The sequence below is a fragment of the Eutrema salsugineum genome, unplaced genomic scaffold (assembly GCF_000478725.1).
Source record: "Eutrema salsugineum unplaced genomic scaffold, Eutsalg1_0 scaffold_4, whole genome shotgun sequence".
Lineage (NCBI taxonomy): Eukaryota > Viridiplantae > Streptophyta > Magnoliopsida > Brassicales > Brassicaceae > Eutrema > Eutrema salsugineum.
The window spans coordinates 10,587,699-10,605,634 of NW_006256686.1; the positions used below are offsets into that span (position 1 = coordinate 10,587,699).

The 17,936-nt window shown below is 32.6% G+C and overlaps 2 protein-coding genes across 2 annotated transcripts; one reads left to right on the forward strand and one right to left on the reverse strand.

Annotated features, from left to right (window-relative positions):
* The first annotated feature begins 429 nt into the window (after positions 1 to 429).
* Positions 430 to 917, forward strand: LOC18013606. The gene has a single exon (XM_024153919.1). It carries the CDS (start codon positions 445 to 447, stop codon positions 709 to 711), a length of 267 nt encoding a protein of 88 aa, XP_024009687.1. The 5' UTR covers positions 430 to 444; the 3' UTR covers positions 712 to 917.
* Positions 918 to 16,711: 15,794 nt separating this feature from the next.
* LOC18013607 (transcription factor TCP16) lies at positions 16,712 to 17,230 on the reverse strand. Its single transcript, XM_006419005.1, has one exon. The coding sequence runs from the start codon at positions 17,228 to 17,230 to the stop codon at positions 16,712 to 16,714; it is 519 nt and encodes a 172-aa protein (XP_006419068.1).
* Between the last annotated feature and the right edge of the window lie 706 nt (positions 17,231 to 17,936).

The window sequence follows — 17,936 nt, forward strand, 5'->3', positions numbered from 1 at the left end:
TAACAAAATCGCTGACCCATAACTGAGAAAAAAAAACATGTCATAGATAGTTACATGTATGATTAATGATCAACCTATCAAAACTAATTATTGTAATGATGATATATAAAATTTTTGACTTCACAAATAATATTATAGATGACATATAAGATTTTTGACCTCACATAAGATTTTTGACCTTACAAATAATAGTATAGATATATCTTAAACAGTCAACCCACCATAAACAAAGAACCCTAATCTCTCATGCGCGTTCATATATATAATGTCTTAAACTTTCCATCTTATTCCTCTTAAGGGTACTTCACTAAAACCCACTTATATTAATTAGCTGCAAAGGTAAGTTATACGCATTCTCATGTCAATTCAACAAGATAATCGTTCGTAAATTCTAAGGACTAGTCTGTTTTTTCTTTTGCAGATCGATCATAATATAAAACCGAGATGGGGGTAAAATCTAAGCTTATTGTGATTGTTATCATGGTGGTGATCATGATCATGGTAAGCTCCTGTTCAGCTGCGAGGACTACAATTCTTGGAGAAGATATTCAAGAAAACGAGAAAATATCCCGAGAGATGACATGGCAAGAAGAAGATTCAACTGAGAAAGTAGATCACCCAAGAAACAGTGTGGAGAATCACCATTACATCCCAAGACAAGATTTCAACAACTATGGAGCTGGACGTGATAACAATGGAGGTGGTGGATAACTCAAAAGAAATCGTGAAAGCGGTATCGATATATATATATAGATGTTAAAGAAAAATATTTTATAAATAAAAAACGTATGGGTATGTGAAATTATAGTATATGAAGCCAGCACTTCTAATGATTTCTCCTATGTTTTACTAACCATGTCTAGTTGTGATCGTCTGATCATAGATTCATAATGAATTAGTGATGTTCGATTACTGTATTGTCTGTATTATTTATATTATTATTTTTGTTTCCTATATATAAACAAGATATTATATTTGAAAAACTATTTAGAGTTTCATTAATATTGATAATCATTCAGAATCACTTAATTCCTTTTGACCTGAAACATAAACCCGAGTTAATAATATAAATAGAAAACTACAAGATAGCATTTTATCTTTTATATAAACTGTGAGATTACCGAACCTTCGACCCATAATCTCCCTTGTACGTGGATTTTTTTAGATATTCCGATTTAAAAAACAAATAATCCATTTAAAAGGGAGATTGAACCTGAGGCACAAGAAAACTAACCCTTTTGTATTACCACTAGGCCACTGACTCTTTGGTCACAATAATTTAACCTTACAAAATTAATATGGAATACATATATTCTCAAAATAATCATACAAAAGGTAGAATACATACATATATTCTGAAAAGAATTTGTTTAGTCAACCAAATGTATTATGGAGGCTTAAAGTAGGATGATGATGTTGTAATTGCAGAAATGGTAATACACAAAAGATTGTACGGAATAATCTATCTCATTCAATAGACCTCAATGCCTTTTATAGTGCTTACAACAAAAACAAATAACTGACCAACTTAAACTACGGACACGAGCTCAACTAGCTCCATAACTTCCTAAATAGACGCAACAGAAACTGACTCAGCAAACTAGAGAGATAACTCTCTTATTCCTAAACAAACGGAAACACAACAACAATAAAACAGATCAACAGATCAACAAACTCTCCCTTGAACTGAACCTTCTCAAGCATTCAGTTCACACACACCCATTCCAAGTGCTTCTCGGATCCTCTGAAATGTCACCATCTTCAATGGCTTTGTCATGATATCAGCTAGTTGTTCCTCCGTGCAGCAGTGAACCAGCTTAACCACTCCATCCTTAGTTAAATCCCTGAGAAAATGATAACGATCTCTTATGTGCTTCGAAAGTCCATGTAACACTGCATTCTTCGACAATTTGATAGTGGAAGTGTTATCACACAACAACACCATTTCACCAGCTTGTTTATGACCGATTTCCTTCAAGATTCTCTTCATCCAAATGGCTTGACACGCACATGCTGCAGCTGCTACATACTCTGCCTCAGTGGTTGAAAGAGTCACAATTGGCTGTTTCCGTGAAGATTATGCGACAGCTCCTCCACCACTCATGAAAATATACCCCGAGGTGCTTTTGCTGTCGTCTATGCTTCCTGCATAATTGCTATCAGTATAGCCAATGAGCTCAGTTCCACTTCCTTTCTTATACCAAATCCCAAGTTCCATGGTTCCCTTTAGATACCTCATAATCCGTTTTACTGCAGCAAAATGCATCTGCGTGGGGTTTGCTATGAAACGACTGATCAGACTTACCACAAACATCAAATCAGGACGTGTAGCTGTGAGATACATTAAGCTCCCCACCATCTGTTTGTACTGAGTTGGATCAACTTTTGTACCGGCTTCATCTCTTCCAAGTTTCTGTCCAGGAACCATAGGATTGCAAACCGAATTGTAACTCTGCATTTCGAACCTTTCAATGACCTCTGCAGCATACTTCCTTTGACAAATAAAAATTCTCTCATGATTCTGTATCACTTCTATGCCAAGGAAGTATCTCATCCTTCCCAGATCGGTCATATCAAATTCCCTCTTCATGGACCTTTTGAACTCATCCAGCATCTCAATATCATTTCCGGTAAACAACAGATCATCAACATAAATGCTCACAATCAAGATGTTACCTCCCTTTTGTTTAGTGAACAACGTTTGTTCACTAGAGCTGCTGACAAACCCTTCCTTGATGAAGTATGCTTCAATGCGGCTAAACCAGGCCCTCGGCGCTTGCTTCAGCCCATACAGTGCCTTGTGTAGCTTGTAAACCATGTGTTCCTTACCAAGTACTTCATATCCCTGAGGTTGCTCAACATATACCTCCTCCATCAGCTCACCATGTAAGAAAGCTGACTTAACATCCAGTTGGTAAACTCTCCAGCCTTGTTGAGCAGCAAAGGCTAGTATCATCCTCACTGTGTCCATTCTAGCCACCGGTGCAAACACTTCTGTGTAGTCTAACCCATATTCTTGAGCATACCCCTTTACTACAAGTCTGGCCTTGAATTTATCAATTTCTCCTGCTTCATTAAATTTGGTTTTGTATATCCATTTTACTCCAATAGCCTTGGCTCCATTCGGAAGTGTCACCAAGGAACAAGTCTGATTTCTTTCAATCGAGTTCATCTCTGTATCCATTGCTGCTTTCCACTTAGAGTGTTTCACTGCGTCTTGAAAGCTTGTAGGATCGACAATGACCATATGAAAGCAAGATTTTCCCATTCTGTGCCTTCAACTCTTGCCATATTTGCCTCTTCTTCAGTGTCAGAAAGTTCTTCACCAGTGGTATAATCCTCATTCCAGAATGGTGGTCTTCTGGATCTGCCAATTTGCGATGAAGAAGCTTCTGTTGCAGGCGCATTTGCAGGCGCATTCACTGTTACGGGTGCATTTGCAGGCGCATTCACTGTTGCAGGAACGTTTGCAGCAGCATCATTCCCATTATGTACCTCTTCCTCCACTTCTTCATCTTCCTCAGCTTCTAACTCTTCCTGTTCGTTTTCATTTTCTGCAGGCTCATATTTATCTTCCCATTCCAACTCTACATTTTGATCACCCGAGTAACTATCTCCCCAGTTCCATTTCTTCTTCGAAAACCACGTCGCGGCTGATATAAGTCTTTTTCTCTACCGGATCAAACATTTTGTATGCCTTTGACTCACTTCTATACCCGATCAACACACATTTCACACTCTTGTCGTCGAGTTTTGTCCTTTTGACATCAGGAACATGAACAAAACCAATGCATCCAAAAACTCTGAAGTGATCGACTGAGGGCTTGTTTCCACTCCATGCTTACTCTGGAGTCATGTCCTTTACTATCATTGTTGGTGAGCGATTGAGAACATGATTGGCCCATTGCACTGCATCTGCCCAGAAGCTTCTTGGTACTTCTTTCTCCAACAAGATAGCCCTTACCATATTCATTATGGTTCGGTTTTTCCTTTCAGCCACGCCGTTCTGTTGCGGAGTGTAGGCGGTGGTTAATTGTCTCTTGATTCTGTGTCCCTGCAGAAATCTTTGAACTCCTTGGAGTTGTATTCTCCACCTCTGTCTGTCCTTAAGCACTTGATGTAGTTTCCGGTTTGCTTCTCAACAAATGCCTTAAACTGTTTGAACTGTTGAAAAGCTTCTGATTTCTCTAACACAAAGTATATCCAAGTCTTGCGTGAGAAATCGTCTATGAAACTGATTAAATACCTCTTCGAGCTGTTGGAAGGTGGAGAGATGGGACCACACAAGTCAGAGTGGATGAGTTGAAGCTTCTCCGTTGATCTCCATTTGCTCTGTTTGGGAAATGGTGTTCGATGATGCTTGCCTTTGATACAGGCATCACAAGAAATCTTTGCTTCTCCAATATCGGGTAAGCCAGTCACCATTTCCTTGTTATGAAGAGTGGCAAGACCTTTATGGTTGAGGTGACCATACCGGTGATGCCACAGCCCAGCTTTGTCGTAGGCATCCACTTGAAGGCATCTCTCCTCCGTTCCCTTTCCATCTGATTCTCCAAGAAGAATGAACATTCGGTTTGAACTCATTATCGATTCTGCAATTTTTCCTTTTGTTGGATGAAAGTTTCTGCAAGTCTTCTTGTCTCCCTTAAACAACACGTCTAAACCTTTCTCTTGCAGCTGAACGACACTAAGCAAGTTGTTTTTCAGCTCAGGAACATAGTAAACATCACTCATCACATAGCTGATTCCCTTAAGTATGATATTTACTGTGCCTTTCCCACTAACCGCTAGTTTGTGATTGTTTCCAAGCTTGACATTGTGAGTGAACGCATCATCCAGGCTGGAAAACATGCCTCGTTCTCCGCACATGTGGTTTGAGCATCCAGAATCTACAAACCACGCCTCACTTCTCTTTGTTCCTTGGAGCTCCACATATGCCATCAGCAAGACTTCATCTTTCTCCTCCAGCTCTGCATAGTGAGCTCCGTTTCCTGCAGTTGGGCATTCATACTGAAAATGACCCAACTTGTGACATCGATAGCATTCCACAACTGCCTTGTTGAAGGAACGCCCTCTGCCTCTTCCTCGTCCTCGGTAAGATCCTCTTCCCCTATCTCTGTTCACGTTCAAGGCTTGGTCTTCCTCTTCATAGTTCTCTCTCTTAAACTTCTTTTCATGCAAAGAAAGAGAACTCTGAAATTCATCAATGGTCATTGTGCTCGTGTCTCTGGATTCTTCGATGGAGACCAAGTGAACTTTTCTGTCAAGGTTCGAAGGATCTTCTCAACGATCTTCGAATCTGACATAGTTTCCCTATTGCTTCTCATCTTGTTTGACACCATCATCACCCTCTTGAAGTAATCGTCAACGTTTTCATCTGCTTTCATTGCGAGAACTTCAAAGTCTCTCCTTAAGGTTTGGAGAAGAGATCTCTTCACTCGTTCGTTGCCGCCGAACTTTCTCTTCAATGATTTCCACACGATCTTAGACGTTTTGCGATCTAAGATCTGCTCAAACACTTCCCGATCAATGGCTTGAAACAGGTAATGCTTCACTTGATGATCCTTCACCTTAAGTTCATCAAGTTGTTTCTTCTGTGCTGCAGTCATCTCTACTCCTTCTGTTGAATCTGTGAAGCCTTCTTCCACCAGGCTCCAAAGACATTTGGCGCGCAGAAGGTTCTCCATCAATTCACTCCAGTGATCGTAATGACCATTAAAGTGCGGGATCTTGGTAAGAGTTTTGTCGTCACTCATTTTTCTTTTTCTCTTTGATTACTCTCTTTTCTTTTGTGTTTTGCTCTGATACCAAATGTAATTGCAGAAATGGTAATACACAAAAGATTTCACGGAATAATATATCTCATTCAGTAGACCTCAATGCCTTTTATAGTGCTTACAACAAAAACAAATAACTGACCAACTTAAACTACGGACACGAGTTCAACTAGCTCCATAACTTCCTAAATAGACGCAACAGAAACTGACTCAGCAAACTAGAGAGATAACTCTCTTATTCCTAAACAAACGGAAACACAACAACAATAAAACAGATCAACAGATGTAACAACGAGACTAGTAGTACATACCAGATACCACTAAGCTATATTGCCATGCTTATAAAAGAAATTTATCCAAAAAGAACAAATGGCTTTCTATGGACAGAGATATTGAAACTCGAAATCATAAGGGATCTTCTCGACGACTTGAGACGGTGAACACGAGAGGGAGAGCCCACGGCCACTTCTCCGTAGCCACCATTTCTAGTTTTCAACATAGCCCCGACATGAATATTAAAAAAGGTGGTAAATGTTAACGAGCTCCGTCATGCCTTATCTGATTTGTGGCCCAAAATAGAATATGAATACTATAATATTACAAATATATATATATATATATATATGATAAACCTAAATCATTTTAGTTCGGTCCTAAGATCGGAATGTGCTTTAGGCTACTCTGTTTCCCGACCATTGCAGCCAACTTCGTTTTGCAAGTATTTTGGCCAAAGACAAGATGAAAAACGAAGAAATATAAGTCTATAATATGACATCTTGATCATTTGATCACCAATAAAAAACCTAATCGAACGTATAAGTATACCCGATCTTCATATATAAATATGTAAAAATAAAAAGATTGGGGTAACCTGAATGAATTTAAAAAAGGATGTTGATGAAAACATTAGTTTAACTTAGAATTTGGAAAGGAGAGTTGAAAATAAGCGCAAGTAGTAGTTTTGCCGATCTTGAGTTTGCAGGGAAAAAGTTCCTTTTTTTGCTTTTGTTGGGTATCTTTTTTGAGGTCCATTGGATTCGGTGGAAAAAATTGTTTGGGTTTTAGAAGTTTCGATTAACAAAAAGCTTTTTCTATCGTTGTTTTTCTGCTATAGTTTATGAGCATCATGATAACCTCATCCTAGAATACCTCAAGATACAAACTGTGAAGGTTTTTTGGGTAGCCTGAAACCACAAAATTTGTCATTATATATACATTAAGTTTAAAGATAATTTTAGTTCTTTGTTCTACATAACTTTCTCTGTTTTAGAAAAATTGTTGGTATTTATCTTTTTATATAAGTGCGGACACAAAATTTTGATATCAAAAACATAAATAATTAAACAATCTCTTTCTTTGATAATTTGATACCATGTTAAGTTTTATCTCTAAAATAGTAATTATTTGTATATATTGTAATTCCTCATTCTTCCTAGCCGGAAATTTTTTCCACTTTTGTTAGAATTGTCTCTCATTCTTGTCATTTTTTTTATTTTTCACGCAGCATGACATAAAACTATTATATCGAAGCATAGATAAATAATCACTTTGTTAGCTTTGATATCATGTTAAATTTCAAATCTGAACTAGTCATTATTTTAATATATTATATTTTGGATAAGTTTATTTTTGTTCTCTGTAATCCAAACTCTCTTTCTACGGAAAAGCAATTAAATCAATAATAAAAAAATTGCAGGCTTTACAATAAAACGGACCGATGAGGTTTTAGAATAATATGGTTTTTAATGATTTAACTACAACAAAATTTGTCACATTATTTTAATGTACACATACATAGGATTAATAAATGACCAATTAAAATTGACAAGAAATGCCATATAGAATGAAATATAAACACATAATATGTCCACATAAAAATAAATGCTCTGAGAACGACGCATTAAATTTTTGACTTCACAAACACTAGTATAGATCAAATTTCTAAATTCTTAGTTGCTAATCATAAAATATATATTGTAAATAACATAATGGGATATGAATTTACAATATAATTGTACAGATTATAATTATACAGATAATTAAGTTTAAAATCTAAATATTTTTCTATTTTTCCGCGTATTGCATATATATGTTTGTGACGGATTTCTGATATTACTAACAAGTGACGAATACAGAAATACATAATCTCCTTGAGTATATTTGAACTTTCGAAGGTAGCATGTCAAAAATATTGCACGTGCTCGAAGGTAGCATGTCAGAAATATTGGCAGGTCAGCGATCAATCTCCTCTTCATTCAATGCTCCGCAAAGGGGTAGTTTAAACGTACAAATTCTTTGCATATTATAGGTTTGGCGCCTTGAGGTGAGTAGCTTCGTGAATTGGCTTGTTACATGCTTGGTTCCACGAGGAGCACATTTGATCAGGTGAAGATTGAGTGGTCTGTTGCTGCCTTCAAACTTGGTTTATCACTTTAATATTTGTTTTGTTTTGTTTGAAGGTGATTTCATTTTCAAAGTATTATATTTTTTGAGGTCTCCAATGGCTACCGAATTAAAGGTTCTTATGATACAACTACTTTGTCTCTCTTAAATTAATAACATAGCTATAACATCCCTATTTTGGGTCTCAGAAAGAACCAGAATCTGGCATGTTAGATCGATGGTTTATCTCATTCGGTTAGTCATCTGGTTTTGTCCATTGGTGATAAATAGATATGCCAGGACCGAAAACATACATGTAACAACAACAATATTAGACATGAGATCTAGTGCTCACCTGAAAGGGAAAAAGAGGGGTGAGTAATTGAATTAGTCAGTGAGGTGAGCTTTGGAAAGATTCATTATCATTTCCAACAGTTATCTAATATCATTTCTAATAATTTTTTCTTTTTATTACATGTCAGCATTTAGTAAAAATAATTAAGTTTTAAAAAATACATTAAAAACATCAAAATATAAACTTAGAATAAATGAAATTTAATTTTTATAAAATAGAGTGACTATCTCCTTATTTTATTTTTCTTGTGATTTGATCATCATCTTTCAACAAACAAACATAATTCAATCAATAAAAAAACTCTTGAAACCAAAAATAAAAACAATAGTTTAAAAGATTTTCAAGAAAGTGAAGAAAAAAAATTTTAGAACTATAAAACCACAACACAAAAAAACAAAGAATAAGAGGATATCAAAATTAAAGAGAAAAATGATAGAAAAGAAAAGAAAAAATATGACAACAAAAATATATACAAAATTTTAAAAGTACTGATTGGAAAGATGAATTCAAAGAAATATATGTACTAACAAAATATGAAAATAATAAATAGATAAAGTTCAAATTATCGTTATGTGAAAATATAAATGGAAACAATCAAAACAAACGCATGAAAGAGGTTACTAAGATCATAAAAAAAATTCAAAATGGTAAAAACAGAAAAAATATGTTTTAAAAAAAAACAAACAACTGAAGAATAACAAATAAGAACAATAAAACTTAAAAACTCCATTAAACAACATAAATCTATATAAACTATTTAATTTACATTTAACTATGTTAAATTACAAATATTAAAACATAAACTTAGAATAAAATGAAATTCAAATTTATTAAAATATAGAGATCATCTTCTTATTTTGTTTTTCTTGGGATTCAGTCTTCATCTTTGAACTAACAAAGATGATTCAATCAATAAAAATAAAGAATAAAAAACAAATTTTGAGACCAAAAAGAAAATATATCTTTAAAAAGATTTTTAAGCAACTGAAGAAGAAAAAAAATGAGAACTATAAAACTACAACACAAAATAAAAATTCAATATATAATTGAGAAGATAAAAGAATATCAAAATTAAGGAGAAAAATAATAGAAATAAAAAAAGAATTTGATAACAAGTAAATACACAAAATTTTAAAGGTATTGGTTGGAAATATGGATTCAATAACATATATAAATAACTAAATATGAAAATGATAAATTGAAAAAGTTTAAAATAATTATTATGTGACGACTTAAATGAAAAATCCAAAAAATAGATAAAAGAGGTTACTAAAATTATAAAAAATGAAAAATGGTAAAAACAAACAACTGAAGAATAACAACTAAAAGGAGAGGAACTCCAGTTAGTCGACTAAACATCATGTTATAAAAAACACAACTAAAAAATAATAAATAAGAGCAATAAAACTATAACACAAAAAATCAATAAAAACAAAAAAAATTATCAAGATATCAAAAATAGAGAGAAAATAAAAAAAGAAGAAGAAAAATTAATATATATATATATATAAACAATCTTAAAAGTATCGGTTGGAAAGATGGATTGAATGAAATATATGTGATAAGAAAACATCAAAATGATAAAATGAAAATTTTAAAATTGTTGTTAGTCAGGATTTTGATGAAAAAAACTCAAAAAATAACAGATGAAAGAGATTACTAAAATTATTTAAAAAATGAAAAATACATATTGGAAAAGTTAAAAATTATCTCTAGATCAAAATTTAGATCAATGAACTCGAAATTTGGATTCAAAAACTAGAAAAAAAAACAATAAATATAAGAGATTACTAGAGCTATCAAATAAAAACAAAATATACAAAAAAAAACATAAAATTGATAGTTTAACTTAAAATCTGAAAAATATTCACTGAATCCAAATCTTCCTCACAAGAAAGATGTATTGGTCTACCACCAGTGACTCTTGATCCGCCCTGTTTAAAGGACTGCAAGCTGACCTGCCACCATTGGTCACCCACCAAGCAATGGTCATTGTTGACCTCTATAGGCACCACCCGGTACCCCATCAAGAAATTCCGCACCACAAAGATTACCTGTGATGGGTACCCAACTCAACTTAATACAAGTAATGCCGGTTATTAGTTTCTACTAAGCAAGACCTCTATGTTCAGGACTCTCAAGCAGGACGTTGCCTCTTTGTAATCAAACATTATACAATTAACAACAAGCATCATCCTTTTCTATAGCAATCTAGCTCATCACACATCAACATCATTAATCCACAAGACACAACATCACATCCTAGACACATCTATCAGCCATGGTTTAAAGAAACACTAATCCACACATTAAAACATAATAGTTTAATCTTTCAATGTACTATATTAAATTATAAATTTGTATTGACTAAATCAGTTAAGAAAATAAAATAATTTTTGTGCCACATGTCCATATAAACTTTTGACATGATCGTATGAAATAGATTATGCGAGAAAGATACAAAAAATTATATTTTATATTTAGCTTATGATTTTCATAGATTAATGTAATATTTTTTATTTTGAGTTGTTTTATGTGATTCAATTAATAATTTTTTATGTAAGTTGTATTGATTTTGACTATTTATTTGTATTTTAATCAAAACTATACTATGAAAAAATATAAAAAGAATAAAAATAACAAAAAGAATTTATCCATAGATTAAAAAAGACGATTACACTGCAATTCTCTTTATACATATTGGGTCTGTTATTTTCTCGGTCACTGCGTCAGCGGCTGCGACAACATAAAAAGTCAGTGACCGTAAAAGTAACAAAGCAAAACAAAGATGTCAGAATGTTTTAGAGGTGCTGCTGTAAAAAGGAATTTCAACTACAGTGACCGCATCCCTGAAAAATGAACGCTAGAATTTTCCAGCGGTTATGACAGACGTTGCTGATAACACATTAACACCTGTGATCATCTTTAACAACACTGCAGTCATTCGGCAGCAATTATTCTTTTTGTTATAACTGTTTTACGTTGTCGCAGCTGCCGACGCAGCGACCAAGAAAAAAACAGACATATTATTATCTTTGTTATACAAAGTAATATCTTAGTAAGTATAATTAATTGCATATTTTTAATTATAATAGTATTTAAAGACATACTCATGCGTAGCATAGGTGAAAAACCTAGTTTCTATTTAAAGAGAAACATGAGTTTCTTACCTTTTTAACTTTAGTTTACTAATTTTTTTGTGTTTTGTTTATATTTTTAAGTGTATGAAGCCAAAAAAAAAAACAAAATAATAAACATTATCCAAAATGTGAGCAAGAAGCTCATGTTTCCCTTTAATGTATAATCAATTTTTAGATCTTGGTGTTGCTTGGTATCAACAGTTATTTTAAATTTTTGCTTTGAAATTAAACTGTTAAAAAAAATTAAACAAAAATTTTGATTTTAAAAATTTAAAAAGTCTCACCAACATAACTTATAAAAATGGAAAATTTTAAGAGTAAAAAAAAGTAGGCAGTTAAAATTTTAGAGGAAAAAGAAAAAACAAAAGCATGGTTGGCAAATATTTAACTTTTAAAACTTTAAAATTTTATATAGTTTTTACACCTAACACCAAACATTTTAATCTATATTTTATTATTATTTAGGCCATAATAGACCGGTCCAGCAACCCATAATCTCATATGAAAAAGGCTAGAATCAAAATACACAGATATGATGGTAGTAGATGTGTGACAACCACTGGCCTATTACTCCTCTCTATTAGTTTAGATTTTATTGAATAAATTTGGTTTACAAATTTAGATTTAGAAAACACCAAATTTTGATTAATAAAGAAACTAACTAACAGGTCCGCACTGTATGCGGACTACAACCACTTGGTAAATAAGATCATCGTCGAAGAGGAAAGCGATCTTCGTTTATAGATACTATGCTTCACGTGTATCATGTAGATCAAACAATCAATAAATATTTTTATAACTATGAAATATGTATATAGGTAAGCAAGCATAAACTTAATATCAAACACAAATTAAATTATAGTTGCACTTTAAAACAAAAAAGTTCATTATTTTTTTTCATATATATGTTTAGGTATGTTAATTTCAAGACTTAGGATGAGATATCACAGAAAATGACATGAAAATGTAATTTGGATATTAAAAAAATATTACTTAGTTATGAGGTAACTATGAAAACCAAAACTCAAAGCTGACCATGAGAGAAGACCAATCTTGGTCCTACAACCCCCTCCCTTTTCTAAGGCTTTTTCTTGGCTTTAAGTATTTTTTTTAATCACTCTAGCCTCAAGAACATAATTAACCAATTGAGTTAGTATCAATCGCGTGCTATTTTTTTTAAGTATTTTTTTCTTGTAGTTCAATGTTCTCAAAAAGCATAATTAAAGCACAAGTTTTAAAATCAATTTATGGTTAGGTTAGCCAAAAATCTTGACCCTAATAAAAAAAACTCTTGCGTGTAAACCATGTCATCTGCATAACTTATATCAAAAAATTTGACACTATCGGCTAGACCTGTCCATTTTGGAATGTGTAACCTGTCCTGGCTTAGATATGTCATGAATTTCCCATCTTATTTCCAATCCCATTAAAATAATTTTTTGTTTGAGACTATTTACTTAATTCATATGGATACGGGATTGTTGTATGTCCATCCCAAAGTTGATCCTTAGCCAAATTTTTGAGAGGTTGGAAAGTGATTTTAGTTCTCGAATTTCCTGAATCCATTTTGTTCCTTAAATTTTCCTTTCTGTTTTATATAGAAAATACTTCGGGTAATGTTTTCCAATACATCAATAACCTATTTGCGCTCATTCCCGTGATTTCTTAAAAAAAAATGCCTACTATCAGCATTTAAATTATTGTCACCTAATCAACTGAATCTTTTGAGTGGATTAGTTTAGTTTGCATCGGGCTGCAAGTGTAGAAAATTAGATTATTTTAAATTTTACGTATGTATAGGAAGAATAAGAAGTTTAGATTCTCTATAAAGTATATGTAATTTGCTCGTATGTATAACCATGTTACCTTTTCAGAAATTAATAAGAAAGACGTTTGAACAAAAGTAAGAATATAACTTATTATAATATTATACGATAAAGCTTCCACGTATTCTAGACGCTTAAAAGCATCAGTAATCTGATCGGTTTTATTTACGATTGTGGTTTCTTTGGAATTGCAGCAAGTCATGTTGTCCATATTAGGTGGGGATGAAGAAGATTTTTCAAAAATTGGGAGCTAAATTCGACAGCCATTGTGTGACAAATTAAAGTAAGTAATAATTTTATTTCATTTAGTTGTTTTTAATGTTTTGTTCATTAACCTACCATATAATTGTTCTTTGTTACAAAAAAAAAACCTACCATATAATTGTTCTATACTTTTTCTGGATATTCAAGTTTTGGTAGTTGATTCAAGTATAGCTTTTGTTCATTAACATGCCATAGAAATTTCTCTGTTTTATCTGGAATTATATGTTTAGGTTTTTAATCCAAATATAGATTTTTTTTCATGAACCTGTCATAGAAATGTTCTCTGCTTTCTCTAGGATATTCGAGTTTTGATTTTTGATCTAAGTAAACTTCTTGTTCATGAGCCCACCATTACCATCAAAAATTCCTCTGTTTTCTCATGATATTCGAGTTTTTTATTGATCCAAGTGTAGTTTTTTTCTTATGAGCCCACCATGGAAAGTTTTTATGCTTTGCTTTCCTCGGAGATTCGTATTTAGGTTTTTGATCCAAGTATTTGTTTTGTTCAAGAACCCATTGTCGAGAATTTCTCTACTTTTCTGTGAGATTTTATGATGATGCTGTTCTATTTGCCACCAATCTAAAAATTTCCAGGAAACATGATCGTCATTATATTCACCAGAGAATCCAAACTCAAGCATTGTTCTGCTCTTTTGAATAATTCATTGCTGTTAAATGAAAATTTCTCTACTCTCTAGAGCTTAGAATTTAGGTTTTCAATCCAAGTATAGGTGAGAATTTGCTCTATTTTCTTTAGAGATTAGAGTTTAGGTTTTCAATCCAAGTATAGGTTTAGTTCATGAACACATCTTTGAAAATTTGTTTATTTTCTCTGGGATGATTCGAAGGTAACGCTTTATGAGAGAGCAAACCAATATGTGAAATGCAATACACATGGAAGCGTCAACGAAGATATGAATGAGATATGTTCAAGGGAATACATTACTGACACGATCTGCAAAATTGTCAAAACGAAGCTCGAGCTTTGCTCCAGCGGTCCATAAAGTTCTAGCTACTTATCACGTGATAGCTTTCTATCACAATCGGCTTGTCTTTGTGACTTGGCTGTGCATGCATATCAAACCAAGTATTAACATATCTAATCTAACCCACTATCATGATACGTTATTTTTAAAGTTCAACGATGAAATGGAACATTAACCCGAATTTATGATAAAAAAAATTGTATGAGGATTCAAACCTAACTGATATGACTAACTTAACAGTGAATTTGACATGTCAGCAGAGCAGAACAAATGAGAGTTCGACACATGAGATTGCAAATTATTAACAAAGAGTAAGAAAGTTTTTCTGCAGCCAAAACTCATTACGGAACCAATCAACATATTAACAAATCACTATACAAATATATATATATATATATATATATATATATAAAAGTCAATTTTGCATTAGAAATCTTTTTAATAACAGTTTTGAGAGTATTTTTATTCCTAAATTATCAATGATGATATGGAATATTTTTTTTCAAAGAACTTATCATTTTTTAAAATCTTATAGCCTTTTCAATTACGATGTTCATCTTACAATTTTGAGATTATTTTCTATTATCAAAAACAGGAGTTTGAAAAATACAGTAATAGATTTTACTTCTTTTTTAATATTTTAACTTTTAGAATATAGAAATCAAAATTTTTTGTAAGAACTAAAAAGTAAATACACTAGATAACCCAAGTGCTGTTCATAATTTGCAAAATGGGAAAATGCACTTTTGCAGCACTGTACAATTTACAAGATGGCAACGTTACCCCTACGTCCCTATAATCTCTGCACGATATTATGTTAGAGATATTAATTTAATATTTTATAAAATTTCGAACACTTTTGCTGATTTTTCTTCCGGCGACTACTATTCTTCTTCTTCTTCCTCCACTTTCTCTTTTATAACTCTGTTTCCTAATCCTGATCTGAATCCAAACTCGGATCCTCCTGTTCTTGGATCTTCCCCAGCCGCAATTTTCACCTCCTCTGTTAGATTCAGATACAACCACCGCACCACCTCCGCCTACACCAGAAACAACAATCGCGCCGCCGCCTCCAGCAATAGTCGCCATTAAATCCGCCGAGCTAACGTATATATATAGTGTGTATCTATTTGAATTACTCTTATAATTTTATTGTTATACTACTAACAATACATATAGAGTGTTATCTGTTTTTGTAGCGCACTAACTACAAAAAATAACACCTATAATAATCTAGATAATTCATTATTGTTATCAATCTAACATATTTTTTACTTTGTTAATTATAATGTTAGACGTTAATTTTATATGTATTATGCTAAATATACCAATAACATCTTTGATTATCTATATAACTCATTATTGTTATCAATCTAACATATTTTGTACCTACTTAGTTACAATGTTAGACGTTAATTTATATGTATAAACTGATGTAAGCTTAGTGTTAGCAAGATAATAAAGTATGTACTATGATAACAAGTTATGTAGTTGTATAACTTATATGCTAACGGAAAAAAGATGATGAGAGAGAAACTTCATACAGGGAAGGAAGACTCGTAACAAAAGAATGAGGGGGTAAAGAGTAATAACACCTTCAAAGTGTCAGAACAATGTCCCACTAATTTACTGTTTTTCCCATTTAACAAATTTTGACCAGATTTTAAATTTTCTAGCAAATTCTCTCAAAACTAAAAGGTACAATACAATGTTGAAATAAACCTTTCTACTAAATCCTAACCATGATTCTCTTTTCAGTATAATGAACTAAAGGTGAAAAGCTGAATCTGAAGTGAAATTAAAATCGTTTAATCATTTTAAAGTTTATTATCATTCATCTTAATTGAAAAACATGAGAAAACATAAAAGCAAATAGAAACCCAACTAACATCATCCATAGTTAAAACACTCCAAACTGAAAAACATGAAACAAAACAAAGGAACTAAAACATAAAATCGAACACTCCTTAGTCTCCAGTCGTTACTCTCTTTGTTTAAGAGATTGGACGAAGGCTTTCTCAGCTGCTGCCAACTCCTCATCAAGTTGAAACTGCGCTTGTGTCCGATGATTCATCCTTCTCGTATCATTCGCCGGAAAACTAGATGAAGGGGCAGGATCCATCATCGTAGGAACTGGAAACTCCGAATCATGATGACCATAATTTACGCCCATATAAGGGAAATGGTTGTTACTAATAACATTATCACAATTGGTGTAGTGATTACCACTACTATTGATAACATCATTGTCGGTGGTGGTGACGCCATCACCAGTGGCGGCAGAGATGGCTGGCTCAGCATTTTTAAGGAGCCAGCCAACGGTTTCACCATCGGTCTTAAAGCCGAGTTTTTTTGTCAACTGGAAAAGTTGAGAAGCACAACTCACCGGAATGCGGATGCGACGGTCACGGCCTCCAACTTTCAGATGGCGGTCTTTCGATGACTTTGCCTTTTTCTGAGGACAACGATTGTTGTCGTTATTTTCATTTCTTGAATCCATTTTTTTCTTTCTGTTCTCTAGTTTGCTTTTGAAAGTGTAAGTAAAATAGTATTATCTCATTTGCTTTGTTTATATAGAAAATTTACAGTAGAAACAAAATACTATTTAACAACAGAAAAAGAAGAAGTTATATGTCTTAAACATTAATGTGTAATTAATACTCATAAATTTAGATATTAATAGAAAAAATAGAATTAACTATATATATAGGAAATATTCAAAGATAGGTCCACTTATATATATATATATATATAACAATTTTCACATATATATATATATATGGAAATAAATCGCACTAATTTCTATATAATTTTTTTAAAGAATTAATAAAATTAAGGTGAAATATAAGATTACAGTTGTACACATGTATATAATTATAAATACTATATATTGAAATATAAAATATTTTGTTATTTTTTTCTTGCTTTACAATTATTAGGAAATAATTCTAAGAAATATACACATAGTTTTATTAAATTATCAGAATATAGAAAAAACTTTCAAAAATACATGGAAAAAGTCATTGTTCTATTTGAATAAACAAACACATTTATCACTCGTTTTTGACAGACCTGACACGATTTCAACGGAGCCATCTAAGAGGAGTTAAGAAAATGCATGCTACATTTTATGTTTTGTTTCATACTTGTAATACATGGAAAAAGTCAATTTTCTATGATTCTATCTGAATAATTACAGCTACAGA

What these genes read in the sequence shown, in the direction of transcription:
- LOC18013606 (XM_024153919.1), top strand. Translation starts at nt 445, where the DNA reads ATGGGGGTAAAATCTAAGCTTATTGTGATTGTTATCATGGTGGTGATC.
- LOC18013607 (XM_006419005.1), bottom strand. Translation starts at nt 17,230, where the DNA reads ATGGATTCAAGAAATGAAAATAACGACAACAATCGTTGTCCTCAGAAA.